This window comes from Vitis riparia, chromosome 14, assembly GCF_004353265.1.
Source record: "Vitis riparia cultivar Riparia Gloire de Montpellier isolate 1030 chromosome 14, EGFV_Vit.rip_1.0, whole genome shotgun sequence".
In the NCBI taxonomy this organism is placed as follows: Eukaryota; Viridiplantae; Streptophyta; class Magnoliopsida; order Vitales; family Vitaceae; genus Vitis; species Vitis riparia.
In genome coordinates, this window is record NC_048444.1 from 2,633,545 (window position 1) to 2,649,729 (window position 16,185).

Sequence of the window (16,185 nt, forward strand, 5' to 3'; positions counted from 1 at the left end):
GAAAAATAAGGTGTTTAGTAAAATTTAAAAAATTTTAAAAATCATTTATAATATTGAAATATCATTTAAAATATTTTTTCTAAAAAATATTTGATAGATATTCTTTTAAAAACACTTCAAAAACCATTTTGAGTTAAATAAAAACTCATCGACCAAAATATAAAATTTTGTATTTCAATTGAAAAGGAGTGTTTGACTAGGTGCACAGCAATGCAAGTATGACCCAAATTGCCTTTATTCTATAATAATGTTCAAAAGTAAAACGTGCACCATTTGGATACACTTATTTATATATATATAAATTAGTATACGAAACAGCAATTATTGAATAAAAAACTTTACAAACAAAAAGGATGTTTCAAAAATCAATTAATGATTTAATTTGAGGTATTAAGTTAATGGAGTATATTTAATAAAATTAAAATTTTTATAATTTAAAATTTCAAAATAAATTTAATAATTTAAAGTTTATTTGACAGTGTTTTATATAATATAATTTAAAAAAAAAAAATCAAATATTCCATAAAATTTAAAAAATATTTTTAAATCTTATAGAATCATTTACTATAATTTCTCTTTTTTTTTTAGAAAGTGTTTTAGGAAAATCATCTATTAATATTACATTCAACTTTGATTTTAGAATTTATAATATTTGAAAATTTTTATATTTTAAATATTAAAAATATTAAAAACATTTATTAAAATTATTGTTAAACATACCATAAGTGTTTTAATATTATAAATAATTTTTCAAAATTTTAAAATTATTTAATAAATTTTACTAAAATACTTAGGATTTGTTTGGTAACTGTTTTTTAAAAAAGTTCTAAAAATAATTTTCAAGAACTATTTTTAAAAATTGTTCTTCAGCCTATTTTGAAATCTAAAATATATTTTATATTTATAAAAATAAATTTTATGGTTAGTGTTTTATTTTATATATTTGTATAATTATTTTTAAAACACTTATATCAAAACAAATGAAAATAATAAAAAATAATCAAAAGATATTTTATAAAAACACCTTATTTTTTATTCTTAAAAATAAAAAACAAAAAATAGTTTTCACTTATAAAATATGTTTTCCTATTTTAAAAAATAAAAAAACTATTTTTATTAACGGTTACCGTTTATCAAACACACACCCAAATAATTTTTGGGTTCAAAAGATATTTTAAAATGGCATAGTCAAACCGACTCTTAACACGAAAACCCTAAAAATGTGAAATTTGAATATGAGAATGCAGACCAAATAGTACGGATGAATAATACTATTTGTTTCCGAAAAAACCTTACCAACCTTATTTCCTTCCAAGTGGAAATCTTTATTTCCTTTGAAGTAGACGTCTCCTGCCTCTACGATTTCTTGAACTCCAATTGTTTTTACTATATAAGAAGTCAGACCGCATCATCTCTTCACTTCACAACGAAGAGGCATTAATTTCAGAGAAATGGGGTTTGTGAGGAACGATGAGATCCACCGCCAGGAGCTGGAGGACTTCCGCCGCATGTTGCTTGCAAGCGCCGGCGCCTACAAGGTCAACGCTCATGAGCATCGCGGAGAAGAAGGAACCAGAGCCGGCAAAGCCAAAATTGGAACCACACAAGACGATGAAGAAGAGAAGCTGGTCTGTGTCACCAGCGGTGTTTCCTTCCTGGGCCTCGCCCTCGTCAACAAGCTCCTGTCTCGTGGGTACTCTGTTCGAGTCATCGTCGACAGCGAAGGTAAAATTATTCAACCAGTACCTGTTTGGTTTCCAGGAAAATTGCTCAATTGCCCCCCATCTCTCTGATATTGTGATATTTGTTGTTGATTTTAATCTTGTTTCACATGGGTTCTATTGGGAATTGCAGGAGATGTGGAGAAAGTGGAGGAGATGAGAAGAAACAACAGTAACATCTGGCCGGTAACGGCGAAGCTAAGCGAAGTTGAAAGCTTAGAGGCGGCAATGGAGGGGTGTCGTGGCGTATTCCACACCTCTGGATTCGTTGACCCTGCTGGTCTTACGGGCTACTCTGTAAGTCCTCTTTCTCTGGGTCCAATCGATTTTATTTTATTTTCCCATTTCTGGTAGACATTTCACCAACCAACTACACAGACAACAGAGAATTCAGATCCATTGTTTCTAGTTTTTGGCATATCCAAAGATCTCATCTGTAAAAATCCTCGTTTCCTTTTCCTTTTCTTTTTCATCATCTCCACTTGAATTTTCACATCAAAACTTTTCTAATTTTGTTTTCAAAAACAAAAAATTAGTTTAATTTTTTTTTTAAATTGTGTAGGCGTTGTTTTTTAAATACAAAATGAAAAAGAGAACATTTTTTAAAACATTAATAATAATTATTTTCACTTTCATAATTTTTTTGAACTTATTTTAAAAAATTATTTTTTATTTTTTGACTCAAGAACAAGTTTTAAAAAATATGTTCAAACACCCCCAATCACCCCATAGGATGTTAAAAATTTCAATAAATATTTCTACTTTATTTACATTGAGAAAAATATTAATTTTATGAATGGGTCAAATTCAAAATATTTGGGAAAGGTGTTTCCTCCTTCAAAATCCGAAACGGCATCATAGTGTTTAAAACTAAGTTTAAAACATAGTCAAAGTATCTTCAACCACCCACTCATTAGGATAAAATAAGCCCCTTCAATGATAAAAAATTCCACTACATATTTCTACTTTATTTATATTGAAAAAAGTATTATTTTTATCAATGGGTCCGATTCAAAAGATTTGGCAAAAATCCTATTGCATGAAGACAAGCATATCATCTCAGAACTGACTGGATTGTGACGAGGCCGGCCACAGAACAAGTGCAAAAATCCAAGTTGAAGTCCACAACAATATACAATTGCATCACCAAGCATACCCACCAGCCTCTTCTTCTTCTTCTTCTTCTTTTTAGTCTGACCATTTCTCTGCTACTGACAAAGTCACCCTGTGGAAGATGATATAGAATAAGATTAACATAAAAATATATATATTTTTTCTATCTGTTTCTATGAACATGAATCTATTGTATAACAGTGGCACTGGCCAACATATGGTCAACAGTGGGTTAACATTAGTGAATAATCATTTGCTTGGTTTATGTTGGATGGGCAGAAAGCCATGGCTGGAATAGAGGTGAAGGCGAGTGAGAATGTGATGGAGGCTTGTGCAAGGACACCCTCGGTTAAAGGCTGTGTGCTCACTTCATCGCTTTTGGCCTGCGTCTGGCAAGGTGGCTCCAATGCTGACCCCTCGCCCATCGTGGATCATGACTCCTGGAGTGATGAGGCTTTCTGCCTTGATAGAAAGGTATTGGTTCTTCTCCATTGCGAGGTTATGATTCCGTTACAGAAGTGTTTTCGAAAGCAGTTCTAAGAAAAACAGTTTTGAAAAATCAGAAAATTGTTTTACTTACAAAATAGTGTATCAATTCTTGATAAGTGGTTGTAAAATGGCAGCTGTGGTATGCATGGGGCAAACTGAAGGCAGAGAAAGCTGCATGGAGAGTAGCTGAGGAGAAGGGATTAAGGCTGAGCACTATCTGCCCTGCTCTAGTCACTGGTCCTGAATTTTACCGAAGAAATCCAACGGCAACATTAGCCTATCTCAAAGGTATATATATGAATCTTCAATTCTCAATCATATACCAAATTTTTTTCCATTTTCCAGCCTCCTTCAATTTCTGAAAAATGTTTGTAATGCAGGGGCATACGAGATGTATGGAAGTGGCCTTTTGGCAACTGTTGATGTAACAAGATTAGCCGAGGCACATGTAGTTGTGTTTGAGGCAATGAGCAAGGCCTCGTTTGGAAGATACATTTGCTTTGACAGTGTCGTTGGGGGAGAAGCTGAGGCAGAAAATCTAGCATCAGAAACAGGGATGCCATTAAACCGGATAACCGGAGACGGGTCCTCGAGTTTTTCGACTAGGTTTGAGTTGTCAGATGGGAGGCTCTCTGGTCTAATGTCAAGAACAAGCTGTTATAGTGAAAGCCAGGAATGAAAGTTCAGTCAGGGTCTCAAAGAGAGAACTGAAGAAAGAGAATATTGTAGTGTAGCATACTGTCAAGAGAAGATTGTTTCCCCCTCCCCCAAATCAAACTGTAGAAATGAAGCCGTCTCTTTCTTTTTTCCCAAGCTTTTTCACTGTTGAGAAGCCATGAATTCAACATGTACACATAGCTGATTGAATTCCAAGTAATGTTGTACCAACCAACTCCTTGCCCATACCACAGCATCTGTTTCATAGGTGGATAGTGGGTAGAAATATTCTTTTTTTCACTTGTCAATGCAATGTGCATCAGATTCAAAACATCAATAAAGTGTAGAACACCAATTTCTAGTCCACTCTGCTACGATTTTTCTGCATCCATGCTTTATGGCTTGTTTGAATTATGATATGATACAATTTGTGTCATTAGATGTATATACAATATGATTGTCATTTATCACGGTATGCAATTTATGTCACATTTTACCTCTCAACCTTTGTCATGTTAACACTTTAAACCCTCGCATTAAAACCCTAATTGACGTATTAAATACCAATACTTTACCCTTAATTACAAACTTATTCGAAAGATAAAACACATCACCTCTGTCATTTACTTTGAGTTCAATAGGTCATTGTGACTTTAAAATTTCTATATATTACTAAAAAAACGAACTGCATATATAACATTAGGAAACACGACTCCTCGTATTTTTTTAACTATTACTTAGAACACTCCATAAAAATAATTGAAAACATCTAAAATTTATTCTAAAAGACCGTTTTCAGAAAAGATTTTAAAAAAAAAACTATTCTCCTACTATTTACTTTTAACGCTTATTATTGTAAAGACATCCCTTTTGTGACCAAGTGGTAGATTGTCTCGGCCCTGCGCAACACCCTTCTATTGGACACTGGCATCCATCCATTTTTATCCGGACAAGCACAACCAGGTCGGAACGCCCAATCCGACCTCTAAGTATCAATGGCCGACTGCCTTGTGTTCCTTTAAGAGTGCATGGTGCGTTCCAAGCAGGTTCCCTAACTAGCTCCTACGAGCAATCATTCTTCCCTCACTAGAAGTATGCTTGACGGGACGTCTCCCTGCCCTTTTAGGCGACTTGCTACGCTCTGCACTATATCGCCTGTAGACTGAGGTGGTAAGCTAGCCATCAAGCCGTCCCACTAGCAATCTCTATCAGCCACCTAAAGGATGATGATTGCTCTGTCATCCTCTATGTTGCCATCATGATTGCGAAAATCAAAAGACCATCTCAGCACAGATGTGACAAGACTCCAGACACTATAAAAGCCTTCCCGTAGCCCAAAGGTAGGGGGAGGGGAGTATTATATCCATTCTTTCCCAAGCTCCTAAAAAAAAGGGGGTATTCTCTCTAACTATTAATCTGACTTGAGCTTCGGAGGGTGTGTCCGGACAACCACTCTGAACATCTTTTGCAGAAAAAGAGGAAGGAGCATTACTTCCGGTTGATTGGGCAATAACATCAGAGAAGAAATATCACTTCCAGTTGGTTGGTCGACCCTCAACAATTATGTCAAACAAAAAATAAAATTTAATATTGAATGGTCATTCGTTGCATTTTAATTTGTTGATAGTTTGACCTCACTTTCTTGACATGTAAAGCATATATATATATATATATATATATATATATTTTTTTTTTTCACAAGTCTATAAAGATATACTCAGCTTATGACTTGAGAACAACATTTAAACACTACCAAAAGTGTTGTTGACGATTCAATGACAGTGGTACAAGCTAATTAATGGAAATGAGCTTGATTTTCTCTAGGCTCGAAGACTAGACTTCATTGAGGGATTTTTTCTAGTGTCAAAATCAACCACAAATTAATTGAATCTAGTACACTCCCATGATCAATAAAGTTAGTGGGCTTTTCAACCCTCTCAAGATATTTGATGGCATGATTGAAAGAAAGGAAGAATAGAGCAGTATCATCCTAGAAAAGGAGAAAAGTCATCATAGAGATAAGAGATGGAAACCAGTGGATAAAAATGGAGACATGAAGTCCTCTCCAATAGGTTGGATTTTTGGTAAGGAAAATCCTGAGGTACTCAACTCCGTGGAATTATAACTTCCATTAATTAATCTCAACTATTCAAAATCCAAAAGAAAAATATTTCATTCTCCTTAAAACTAAGATGAAAGTATAATTTAAATTCCATGTAACGATATGAGGGTATAATTCAAAGATGTACTTTGAGTAATAATTTTAAGAAATGTTTTTAATTTAAAAAACGTTTTGAAAAGAAAAAAAGTTGTTTGACAAAATTTCATACTTTTAAAAATATAAAAAATCATTTATAGTGTTAAAAAATTATTTAAAATGTTTTTTAGAGACATGATAGATGATTGTTTTAAAAACATTTTTAAAATAAATACTTTGTAGAAACACTATCAAACGTACTCTTTAGATTTTGTTTGATAGTACTTTTTAAAAGTGTTTCTAGTATTAAAAACACTTAAAAACGTTTTTAAGGTAAAAAATATGTATTGAATAATAATTTAAAAAACACATTTAAATACTTAGAAAAACAATTAAATTAATTTTTAGAGAAGCATCGAGGAGGTATTTAAAAAAAAAAACACTTTAAAATTTTTAAATATTCTTGAAATACCCCCAAATGTTTCTCAATATCCTTTATTTTCCTTTTACTCTATCTCTTTCTCAATCAGTCTCCATCCAAGTGGAGATTCCATACTTCAAAGACTTTTATCACTTTCATTCAACATCATTAAAACGTGCTCCAATATTTTCTTTGCTCTAGATGGTCAAATTTTATAAAATGAATTATATTCAAGATGTTAAAAAATATCTATTGAAAATTAATGCTTATACGTATTCCTACCTAATAGAAAGAATTGACATATGTTTATAATAGACATATGTGGGTGGTTGAATCTTTAGATTATACATACCATATATCACAAGCGTCATAAAGTTACAATTTTGACCATATTTTATAACCCAACCCTCAACCCAGGCAAGAATACAGTAGTGGGTAATAATTAACATTTGACCCTTTAATTTTAGACAAATACAATTTAGAAGGATTTTTGAATTTTGGATAGTTGTAATCCATCATTTCATGATAAAAATATATTATTTTTAATCTAAAATATAATCAAATAATTTGTTTTACTTTGAAAATTGTTATATATGTTTATTTATTAATCTATTTTTTAAAATATTTTTAAAAATTTTCTTATAATAATTATTTTTAATTTTTTATACAATATAAATATTTACATATTCTTTTAAAATAGATGTTTATATATACATATAATGAAAAGTTCTTAGTTTATTATAATTTTTTTTAATTAAATTGTATGGTCTTTCTAGTAATTTATTAATATTAAAAGTGTTTTTTTTATGCAACATATTATCATAAACACTATTGGAATTACTTTTTCAAATTCTTATAAAAGTGTTTTTCACAAAAGTCTTACAAAAAAAAAAAACATTTTTAATAAAAATATTTCGACTAAAAGCACTACCAAACAGGCTTAGAGTTTTATAATGATTTTAAAAAGTACTTTTAGCTTAAGAAATGTTTTTTTTTTTTTAAAAAAGATATTTGACATAAAAAAACATTTTTAAAAATTTTTAAAATCACTTGTAATATTTTTCTGTCGCAGGTTAGAGTGTTCTTGATAGTATTTCTACTCAAAAGTATTTTTAATGAAAATGTTTTCTATAAGAGTATTTATAGGAGAATCACTCCAAATACCTTATTATTTTTTTCAAAAATACTTTTTAGGCTAAAAGTATTTTTAAAAACACTACCTCAGTTATTTTTACATCTATTTATCTAACATGTCAAAGTATTTCTTCAATGAAAATACATATTTAGGAAAAATCTATGATATTGATTTGACACTATATTAAACTTTTTGCAACTTGAGCGAGTTGATTGGTGATGACTAATATAAATTCAATCCGAATTAGGAAACAATCAACTCTAACTCTGGTAAAACATGAATTGTTGAATAAGAATACAAATATGAATCAAGATAAAATCAAAGTAGAAAAGTATAAAATAATAAGATTAAAATATAAAATAATGAGATCATGTCTAATATAAAATATAAAGCAATCAAATCTCGGGTACAATGAGGTCAAGATGAGATCAGTTAAGCAAAAGGAAAAAAATAAAAAGAGTTGAGTGAAATGCATTTACTAGGATCCTTAAGCATGATTCGTCTATTGGCGGGTTAGTGTAATCAAACTCAAGCTCAACTTCACGTTTGATGAATAAGCAATTATTTTTTAATATTTAAGTTGAATTTGGATTAAGTTTTTTCCATTCGAGTTTAGATCTAGACCAAGATATTCATTTTCTTTTTTGATTTTAAAGAAAAAATATCAAATTATATTATATCACATACATATATATATATATATATATAATTTATTATTATTATTATTATTATTTTATTATCTTACAATTTTGTCAAGTTTAATATTTAAATTTTCACATAAATATATAAAAAATAGTTTTTTTTATTTAAAAAAAAAACATTATATATAGATTTTAAGTTATGCAACGAGTCTACCTGTACCTGAACCCAACCCTGAGCTCAGGGAAATGAGGTTAAACTGGACTTGGGTTGGATTAAGCTCAGATCAATTGTCTTGATTCGGATTGGACGGGTTAATCAGTGACGCATGATCATTAAATAGAAATTCACGAGTAATGAAGATTTGGGCCAAAAACTAACTCGGCCATATCCACCCTCTGTCTAACCTAGCCCAGCCGCTAAGGTCGAGCTTGGGCTGGAGCAGAGCCCATGGATCCGCTAAAATGGTCCATCAAAAGATGTTATCTGAGAGATTGAACACTTGAAAACCTACAGCCCAGCCAGTCTATAATCATGGGCTGGCTCAAGCCCAGCACATGAAACACCCTAAAAAGCCCTTCAAAAATATCATTTATACCGTGTTTGAAAGCAAAGAATTAGACAAAAATAAAATAAAATAAAATGATTTGAAATACTATAACCCCTTTAATTTAAACTACTTTCAAAAATCAGGGCCCGATCCACTGGCCAAAAATTGACGGTCTTCCTAAGAATGATTCCAGCTGATCTCAGGCCGGATCATCTCAGGCCGTGAGATTGAATCGAGACAGCTAAGAAACTCCATGCCAAATCACAAGGCAAAACATACACCACAAAGGTGTTAGCGTACAACCTTAAAATCTCGCCACGAAAATGGAGAGAAAAAAACTAGAAAATCAAATCGCTGTGAGGAAAAGGAAGATCAAAGAATGCGCCTCAGATTCATTAATGAGAGAGCTTAAATCAGAGTCTGCGTTCCGATTAACTGAAGCAATTTGTGAAAGCAAAAAGCAGAAGAAGAGAGAAGCCTAAGGGCTCAGAGAGTAGCTGTATGTGCTCAAAGAAGAGCTTTTTGAGAGCTCTTCTCATACAAGAGGTGTCAGAAATATTAAGCACTCTTCATCTTTGCCCTTCTATAACCACAAACAAGAAAGAAAACAAAGAAGAAAAATCTCGAGAAGCGGCTATACCTGGTTTAGGGTTTTCTGAAGGATGCTAACAATGAGGTACCCTTGCTGATTTTATAGCTTCCTTTTTGGGCCCTCTTTCCCGCATTGGGCCTAGCAGAAATTTGTCCGGCCCATTTACTATACAGACCGTTAATATTTTTCCAGTCTTTTTATAAATGGTCAAAATATTATATTTTTATATTATAAAATAATTACTTGCTCTATAAAATGAATATAATAAAAAATTATTATTTTTTTTATTTCCACTATAAAAATCCTACGTCCACATGACATTAATATTCTTTTATTAAATTAAAAAAATTAAAAAATTAAAAAATTTATACATTTCATTTGGTTAACTAAGAGTATTAATAATATATATATATATATATATATATATATATATATATATATATATATATTCATATTTAATTATCCTATAAAAAATATAAAAAAATAAATATAATTAAAGTTAATAAGAAATTTAGAGCTCGTTTGCAGTGATTTTCAAAAGAGTTTTTTCCTTTAAAAACACTTTTAAGTGTTTTTGGGATGAAAATAAGGTGTTTGACAAATTTTAAGAAACACTTTTGAAAATCCAAAAAAACACTTAAAGTAATTTTTAGAGAATCACTTTATTGGTGCTTTTTTTAAAAAAACACTTTAAAATTTTTGAAATATTTCAAAAATGCCTCCAAGTGATTCCCGATACCTTCCTTTCCCTTTTACTCATACCTCTCTCCTTCATTCTCTTCATCCATCGCTTGCCATTCGAGACTGCACAGTAGGAAGACCCTCTGTTCTGCCAGAAATCAAATCATTTGAATTCGAGATTCTATGCCCAATCCAGATCGCGAATTGTTCTGCCCTAGCCTCTATCTACTCAAGTTCTTGAGAATTAACATTGATGAAAACATAGGTTGGCCTATGTTGCCGTCAATTCCGAATGAGAATGCATATTTGAACCGTGTGGTTAAGCCTATTTACAAACTCTGTGTTGAGGTTGAGGGAAGCATAATGGGAACAACAGTTTCAATCGAGAAAAACAACGGTCTCATTTATGCATGTTGTAACAGGTTAGTTTTTCCAATCATAATATCAGTATTCAAATCCTTGGCCTATTGGGGAAGATCATTTGATTTTTAGGAGTTCAAATCGGCAATACACCAAGTGTTCTTAGTTCCCAGTATGTTTGCATCCACTAGGTGTTCGATGATTGGTCCATGAGAAGCCAAAGCAAAAGGAGGAGTTCATCGTAGAGTGGGATATGGCAAAACAACAAGTAAGAATACGTGAAGTCATTCAAAGTGGAAGATGATATGTACTCAATCTGCTATAAGTCGGGGTTCTATTGTGTGGTTTTTAGGCAATCATGTATTGTTTTATTTAAAAATTATCTTTTATTTAATGTTATTTTTTATAGATGTTTTTTCGTAAATATTTTTTAAAATTTTATTATAATGATGAAAAAAATTATTAATTTTAATTAAAAAAGTTTTTTTTTGAGAAATTAATAGGTAATCATATATTATTTTATTTTGAAAATTATATTTTATTCAATGTTTTTTTTATTGATTTAGATGTTTATTTTTTAAATATTTTTAAAAATTTTATTATAGTGATAAAAAATTATTAATTTAAACTAATATATAATCAAATAAGTTATATCATGATTGATATTTATTTAATAATCCAATTCTTTTTGTAAACATTTTTCAAAATTTTATTTAAATAAAAAAAATTATATTTTAGTTTTTTTAACAATATATATATATATATATATATTCTTTTGAATTTTTTTTTGTTTATCATACTATTTTCTTTTTGTAATTAAAATTATATGTTCTTTTTAGTAATTTATTAATATTAAAAGTGTTTTTATACTTATACAACATATTATCAAAAACACTATTAGAATCATTTTTTCAATTCTCATAAATTGTTTTTCATAAAAATACTATAGAAGGAAACACTTTTAAAAAAAATACTTCTATTAGAATCACTGCCAAACGGGCTCTTAGAGTCTGTTTAATCATATTTTCTGAAATTTGTTTTTTAAAACTATTTTTTATTCTTTAATTCAAAAACGGTTTTTGAAAACAAGTTTCAGAAATCATAATCAAATCAGTGCATGTTTTCTTTTTGTTTTTAAAAATGGGTGATACTTGTTTTTTTTAAAAATTATTCCCTATTTCACTTTATTTTTAAAAGTTGTTTCCAAATAACAATGGTCAAATAGTGTTAAAAACTTTTAAAAACAGTTTTATTTTTAAAAATAGAAAATTGTTTTTAAATTATAGACAAACTCTTATATATATTTTCAAATTATTTAGTTTTTACATATAAAAATTAAAATAACTAAGATTATTTTTAAATTATTTAATCTTTGTATATTAAATGAGATTAAATAATATATAAAAATTATTTATTAACTTCAATTTTTTTTTTTCCTTTTATTTATTTATTTATTTATTACATTTTACTTTAGACTATTCAAAACCCACCGGATATTGTCTTCATTCTCCCACGTTACGGCAGATGATGAACATCCGGCTAAAGATCACTCCTAATAGAAAAATAATCTTACAACTAAAATCAGATTCCAAAAACTACCTAATGTTTAAAAAAACCATTTGCTCTTGACTCCAAGGAATCGCCATAAAGTCGCTTTGACCCTTCTATGGCCTTCTCAATTACACCACCAATCCAACTTTGCTGTGGTCTGTGGGGCGGGGGGTTGGTGGAGAAGGGGAGAAAATGGATGTGTGGTGGTGGCTTGCTTCTACACTCATGAATCTGTACTTTCTTTTCTTTTTTTTCCTTTTTTTTTTAATTAATTTTTGGTTGTGTAAGGAAGAGCAATATTGTGTGTATGGGGATAGGAGAGGGCATCTCTCACGTGCTGGGCTCATGCAGTGAAGAAACAAACAGAAGGAAGTGGAAAAGGAGCCAGGGGGAAGCGGGACAATTTCCTATATTCGCTGTCATCGGGAATCATCAAACCTCATCTCTCTCTTCGCTGTAATGAAGATTTACGAGTTACTAAAATAACATTAAATACCCAGAGAGAGAGAGAGAGAGAGGGTTGTACTGAGAGTGATTCCACTTGCAGAGATCATACTCAGTAGTCACTACTACAAATATGCACTCAAGATCAGATCCAAACACCCCTTCATGTTTCCAGTTCTTGAGTAATTGGGAGTTTTCTCTCTGCCATTGGCCAAACCCCACCATGAAAATGCAGTGAAAACACCCATCTACAGAAAGAGGTAAGGCTTTTATTCATTGGAAGCTCATATTTACAAATGGGTTCTTTTAATTTCCATTTCTTGTTAGTCTTTGAATACTTGCCTTCTCCTGGGATTGTACTGTTGCATTATGAAAATAGGAGGAACACTGGAACAGTGATCTTCTATTTCACTATGTTGTCTGGTGGCTGATCAGCCTTCAATGTCAATTGTCTTACTGTCACTTTCCTTCATCACTATATAGATATAAAGCTATATCATTGCATAATCTTCTAGGATATATATTCTGAGAAACTAATCATACAATAAGTGTCATTTTATAACCCAAATTTAAAGAAAGTGACATATCATCATGACTTAATGATCAATTATTTTCACCCAATTATAAGGTCATTTAGGTAATAGCCAGGAGTCAACTTTCTAAGCTTGTGTTAAAACAAATAGGTAGAAAATGGGGGAGTTGTAATCTGATCTCATGTTTGACTTATTGGAGGATATTGGGTAGTGATTTAGAGGAATCATTCCCATATCAGTGTAGAGGGACATTCAGTGAGACAACAAATCTGCATTTTCATGGAAATTCATTTTAAAGGTGAGTCTATGTATGGAAATAAGACATTTGAGGGACTATCAAAATTGGGTTGGATTGATTAATACTTCTATCTAATTCTGTGGTACATGACCACTGTGCCTGCTAGTGCTTTTCTTTGATTTATATTCCCTGTATTGTTACATATCTATCTGAATCAATTGCCTTTTCATTTTTGAAATGTGGCTGCAGAACCCCCTCTAAAACATCCAAATTTCCAATTCAATTAAACAGTAGATCGAATCGTTATTTTTTATTTTGGTATATGTTGTTCAAGTTGTCAATATTTATTTCATTGGCAAAATAAAAGCATACTGAAGTGGACCTGAGCTTGTTGGCATCAACTGCTCTTGCCTCAAGTGTAGGGGCTTCAGTGTGTGGAACACCTTTTGCCACTTCTAGTTGCCGTAGGATTTGAGAATCTGGTCCCCTCCTTTTTCCTCTTTGGTTTGGTGGAGGTGGCTATGTCTTTGATTCCAAACCTGAACGATTTTAGGCAGTGGGTTAGCTTTTGGTAATTCCCACCTGATTATTGTTTGGAAATCTATAATCACTTTTACACACCAATAGTAGGGGTAGAATCTTCAAAATCTGTATCCAATTGGGCTTGTGGCCTGTCTAATATTACCAATAGAAAGTAAAATTCTGAGAGAGAGAGAGAGAGAGAGAGAGAGAGCGAGAGAGAGAGAGAGAGATGTGTTTGTGGATTCAAACCCCGGTGTTTAGGCTAATAACTGTGTCTATTTTCCCTTCAACTGGAAAAGCCTGTCTGATGCTACCGAGAGAGCGAGAGCGAGAGCGAGAGAGAGAGAGAGAGAGAGAGAGAGAGAGGTTTATGTGTTCGTGGATTCAAACCCCAGTGTTTAGGCTAATCACTTAATCTATTATCTCCCAACAGGCCAGTTTACTTAGAAAATATATAGAAAACATAGTTCATGAGAGAGGTTCTTTCAAGGGTGTCCATCTACCCACAGGGCAAAGGCAAAGGCAAAGCCAGAGTAAGTAGCTGCTGCCTCCTCCTCTTCCATGGCCTATGAAATGCCCACTCTCTCATAATTAATGACAATTATAAGTTAGAATGATGATAAAAAAACTTCACTTCAATCAAGTTGATCAGTTGGCAAAAATAGTTCCAGCAAAAGCTGACTCTAAACCCAGAATAGATAAAAGTGATGGAGACTTAAATAACCTATCATGCGTGGTAGTAATAGTATAAAAGCTGATGTTATTCTTTGACAATTCAGTGCAGAAGATAGAGAGTGAGAAGTAAGGACAGAGTAGAATTGTTGTAAAGCTAAATAAAGGCCGAGACATGAAGGGGATGTTTTTTTCCTTTGCTATAAAACCATTCTAGGCAAATGTTTCACAAACTTGGCCTATGAGTTGGCCACTGTCTCGTCTCAGTCACATTCCCTATACAAGAAGTACCTTTATTTCAGAAGAACCATGCTACTGATCTGAATACGCACTCCCCACTACTCACCCTCCTGTTTTCAATCTTCATTTTGTTGTCAATTTCCAAAACCGGGTCGTTTTGGTAACATCCCATATCGAACCAAGGAATGCTCCCCCACGCGGTTTTGTAGATAGGCTCTCTGACTGTGTCTGTGTGTGAGAGAGAGAGAATGTGTAATGACCACGAGCTTGTGAGGCGCGTGAATGGGTACATCTCCCCCCTGGCATTTTGAAATTAGATAAATTTATAAATAAATGCATGAACATCTCCATTTTTGTACGTGTGACGCCAGAGGTTCTTGAGAAAATTTATGGGGTGAAGCTGTTTGGTATATCGAGGGTCAGAAAATAGATTTGGAGAGAGAAGTCGAAAGCATCGAACTGACGTAGTGTTTGCTTGGTTCATCTTTGCTGCAGATTTTAGTGATTGAGAATCCAAATGGAGGGGAACCCATCTCGAGTTGCACGTAAAAAGGAGACCCACAAAGGCTCAAGAGCCAGGCAGGCAAGCAAGAGCCGGTACGCCGTAGAAGATGGCGGAGATCTGATCGAGTGTTCCGGCAAGTATTGCAGGTCATGCACCGCAGGGTTGTTCGCCGACTGCGTAGCAATCTGCTGCTGCCCCTGTGCTGTGGTGAACCTGCTGGCTCTTGCCCTCGTTAAGATTCCCTGGATGATGGGAAGGAGGTGTCTAGGACTCGGGAAAAGGAAGCTGGAAATGAAGAGAAAGTGCAAAAAAAACGAAATCGAATTCGTGATAGAGAGAGACGGAAGCTTGAGGAATGGAAGAGCGGATGAGGGAGCATCAGACATTTTATATGGGGTTGGCGAGGAAGAAGAAGAAAAGGAAAAAGCGAGCGCAAGGTTTGAGGCAGATAGGGTTTGGTTGGAGCTGTACCAGGTGGGTCATCTGGGCTTTGGCAGGGTCTCCTTCACTGGAATCCAACCCCAAGCCAAGGGCAATTAGGGAAACAAAACTGCTGCTGTTAAAAACTCTAATGAAAAATCTCATAATTTTATTTTTCCCCAGTGGTTTTCTGGGGCATCGTACTACGGATTATTCCTCCATGAATGCTGATCTTCAAGGAAAATGAGCTGATTTTCAATATTATCTGTCAAAAGAAATACTGCATTCGCAGAAGTACCATCTATCAATCATAGTACTCGGTTCTATTATTTTCATTGGGCTCTCACGCTTTCAATCATTTTGCAGGCGTAACGCACTCAGTTTATGCAAGCTTCAGGTAAATGCTCTTCAGTTACAGAAAAGATCAAAATTTTAATTCCTACATCACTTCGAATCCGCCATTAAGTTCGTCTTTAAAGTACTGATAATTCTTTAATGTGGGATA

General features: G+C 32.6%; 2 protein-coding genes and 1 non-coding gene across 3 annotated transcripts; 2 read left to right on the forward strand and 1 right to left on the reverse strand.

Moving 5' to 3' along the window:
* The first annotated feature begins 1,396 nt into the window (after window positions 1-1,396).
* On the forward strand, window positions 1,397-4,346 carry LOC117931366 (cinnamoyl-CoA reductase-like SNL6). The gene is made up of 5 exons (XM_034852335.1): window positions 1,397-1,725; window positions 1,855-2,018; window positions 3,114-3,308; window positions 3,458-3,611; window positions 3,704-4,346. Exons 1-5 carry the CDS (start codon window positions 1,452-1,454, stop codon window positions 4,000-4,002), a joined length of 1,086 nt encoding a protein of 361 aa, XP_034708226.1. The 5' UTR covers window positions 1,397-1,451; the 3' UTR covers window positions 4,003-4,346.
* A 5,059-nt stretch (window positions 4,347-9,405) lies between these two features.
* On the reverse strand, window positions 9,406-9,502 carry LOC117931470. Its single transcript, XR_004654045.1, has one exon. It is a non-coding gene; the product is annotated as a small nucleolar RNA snoR1 (small nucleolar RNA).
* Window positions 9,503-12,572: 3,070 nt separating this feature from the next.
* LOC117931038 lies at window positions 12,573-15,924 on the forward strand. Its single transcript, XM_034851885.1, has 2 exons — window positions 12,573-12,810; window positions 15,251-15,924. The coding sequence occupies exon 2, from the start codon at window positions 15,273-15,275 to the stop codon at window positions 15,798-15,800; it is 528 nt and encodes a 175-aa protein (XP_034707776.1). The 5' UTR covers window positions 12,573-12,810; window positions 15,251-15,272; the 3' UTR covers window positions 15,801-15,924.
* Window positions 15,925-16,185: the final 261 nt, after the last annotated feature.

Excerpts from the sequence above, each read along its gene's own strand:
- LOC117931366 (XM_034852335.1), top strand. The coding sequence starts at position 1,452 with ATGGGGTTTGTGAGGAACGATGAGATCCACCGCCAGGAGCTGGAGGAC. Across the intron at positions 1,726-1,854 it reads AGTCATCGTCGACAGCGAAG|GAGATGTGGAGAAAGTGGAG; the intron begins GTAAAATTATTC and ends TGGGAATTGCAG. Across the intron at positions 3,612-3,703 it reads AACATTAGCCTATCTCAAAG|GGGCATACGAGATGTATGGA; the intron begins GTATATATATGA and ends TTTGTAATGCAG.
- LOC117931038 (XM_034851885.1), top strand. The coding sequence starts at position 15,273 with ATGGAGGGGAACCCATCTCGAGTTGCACGTAAAAAGGAGACCCACAAA.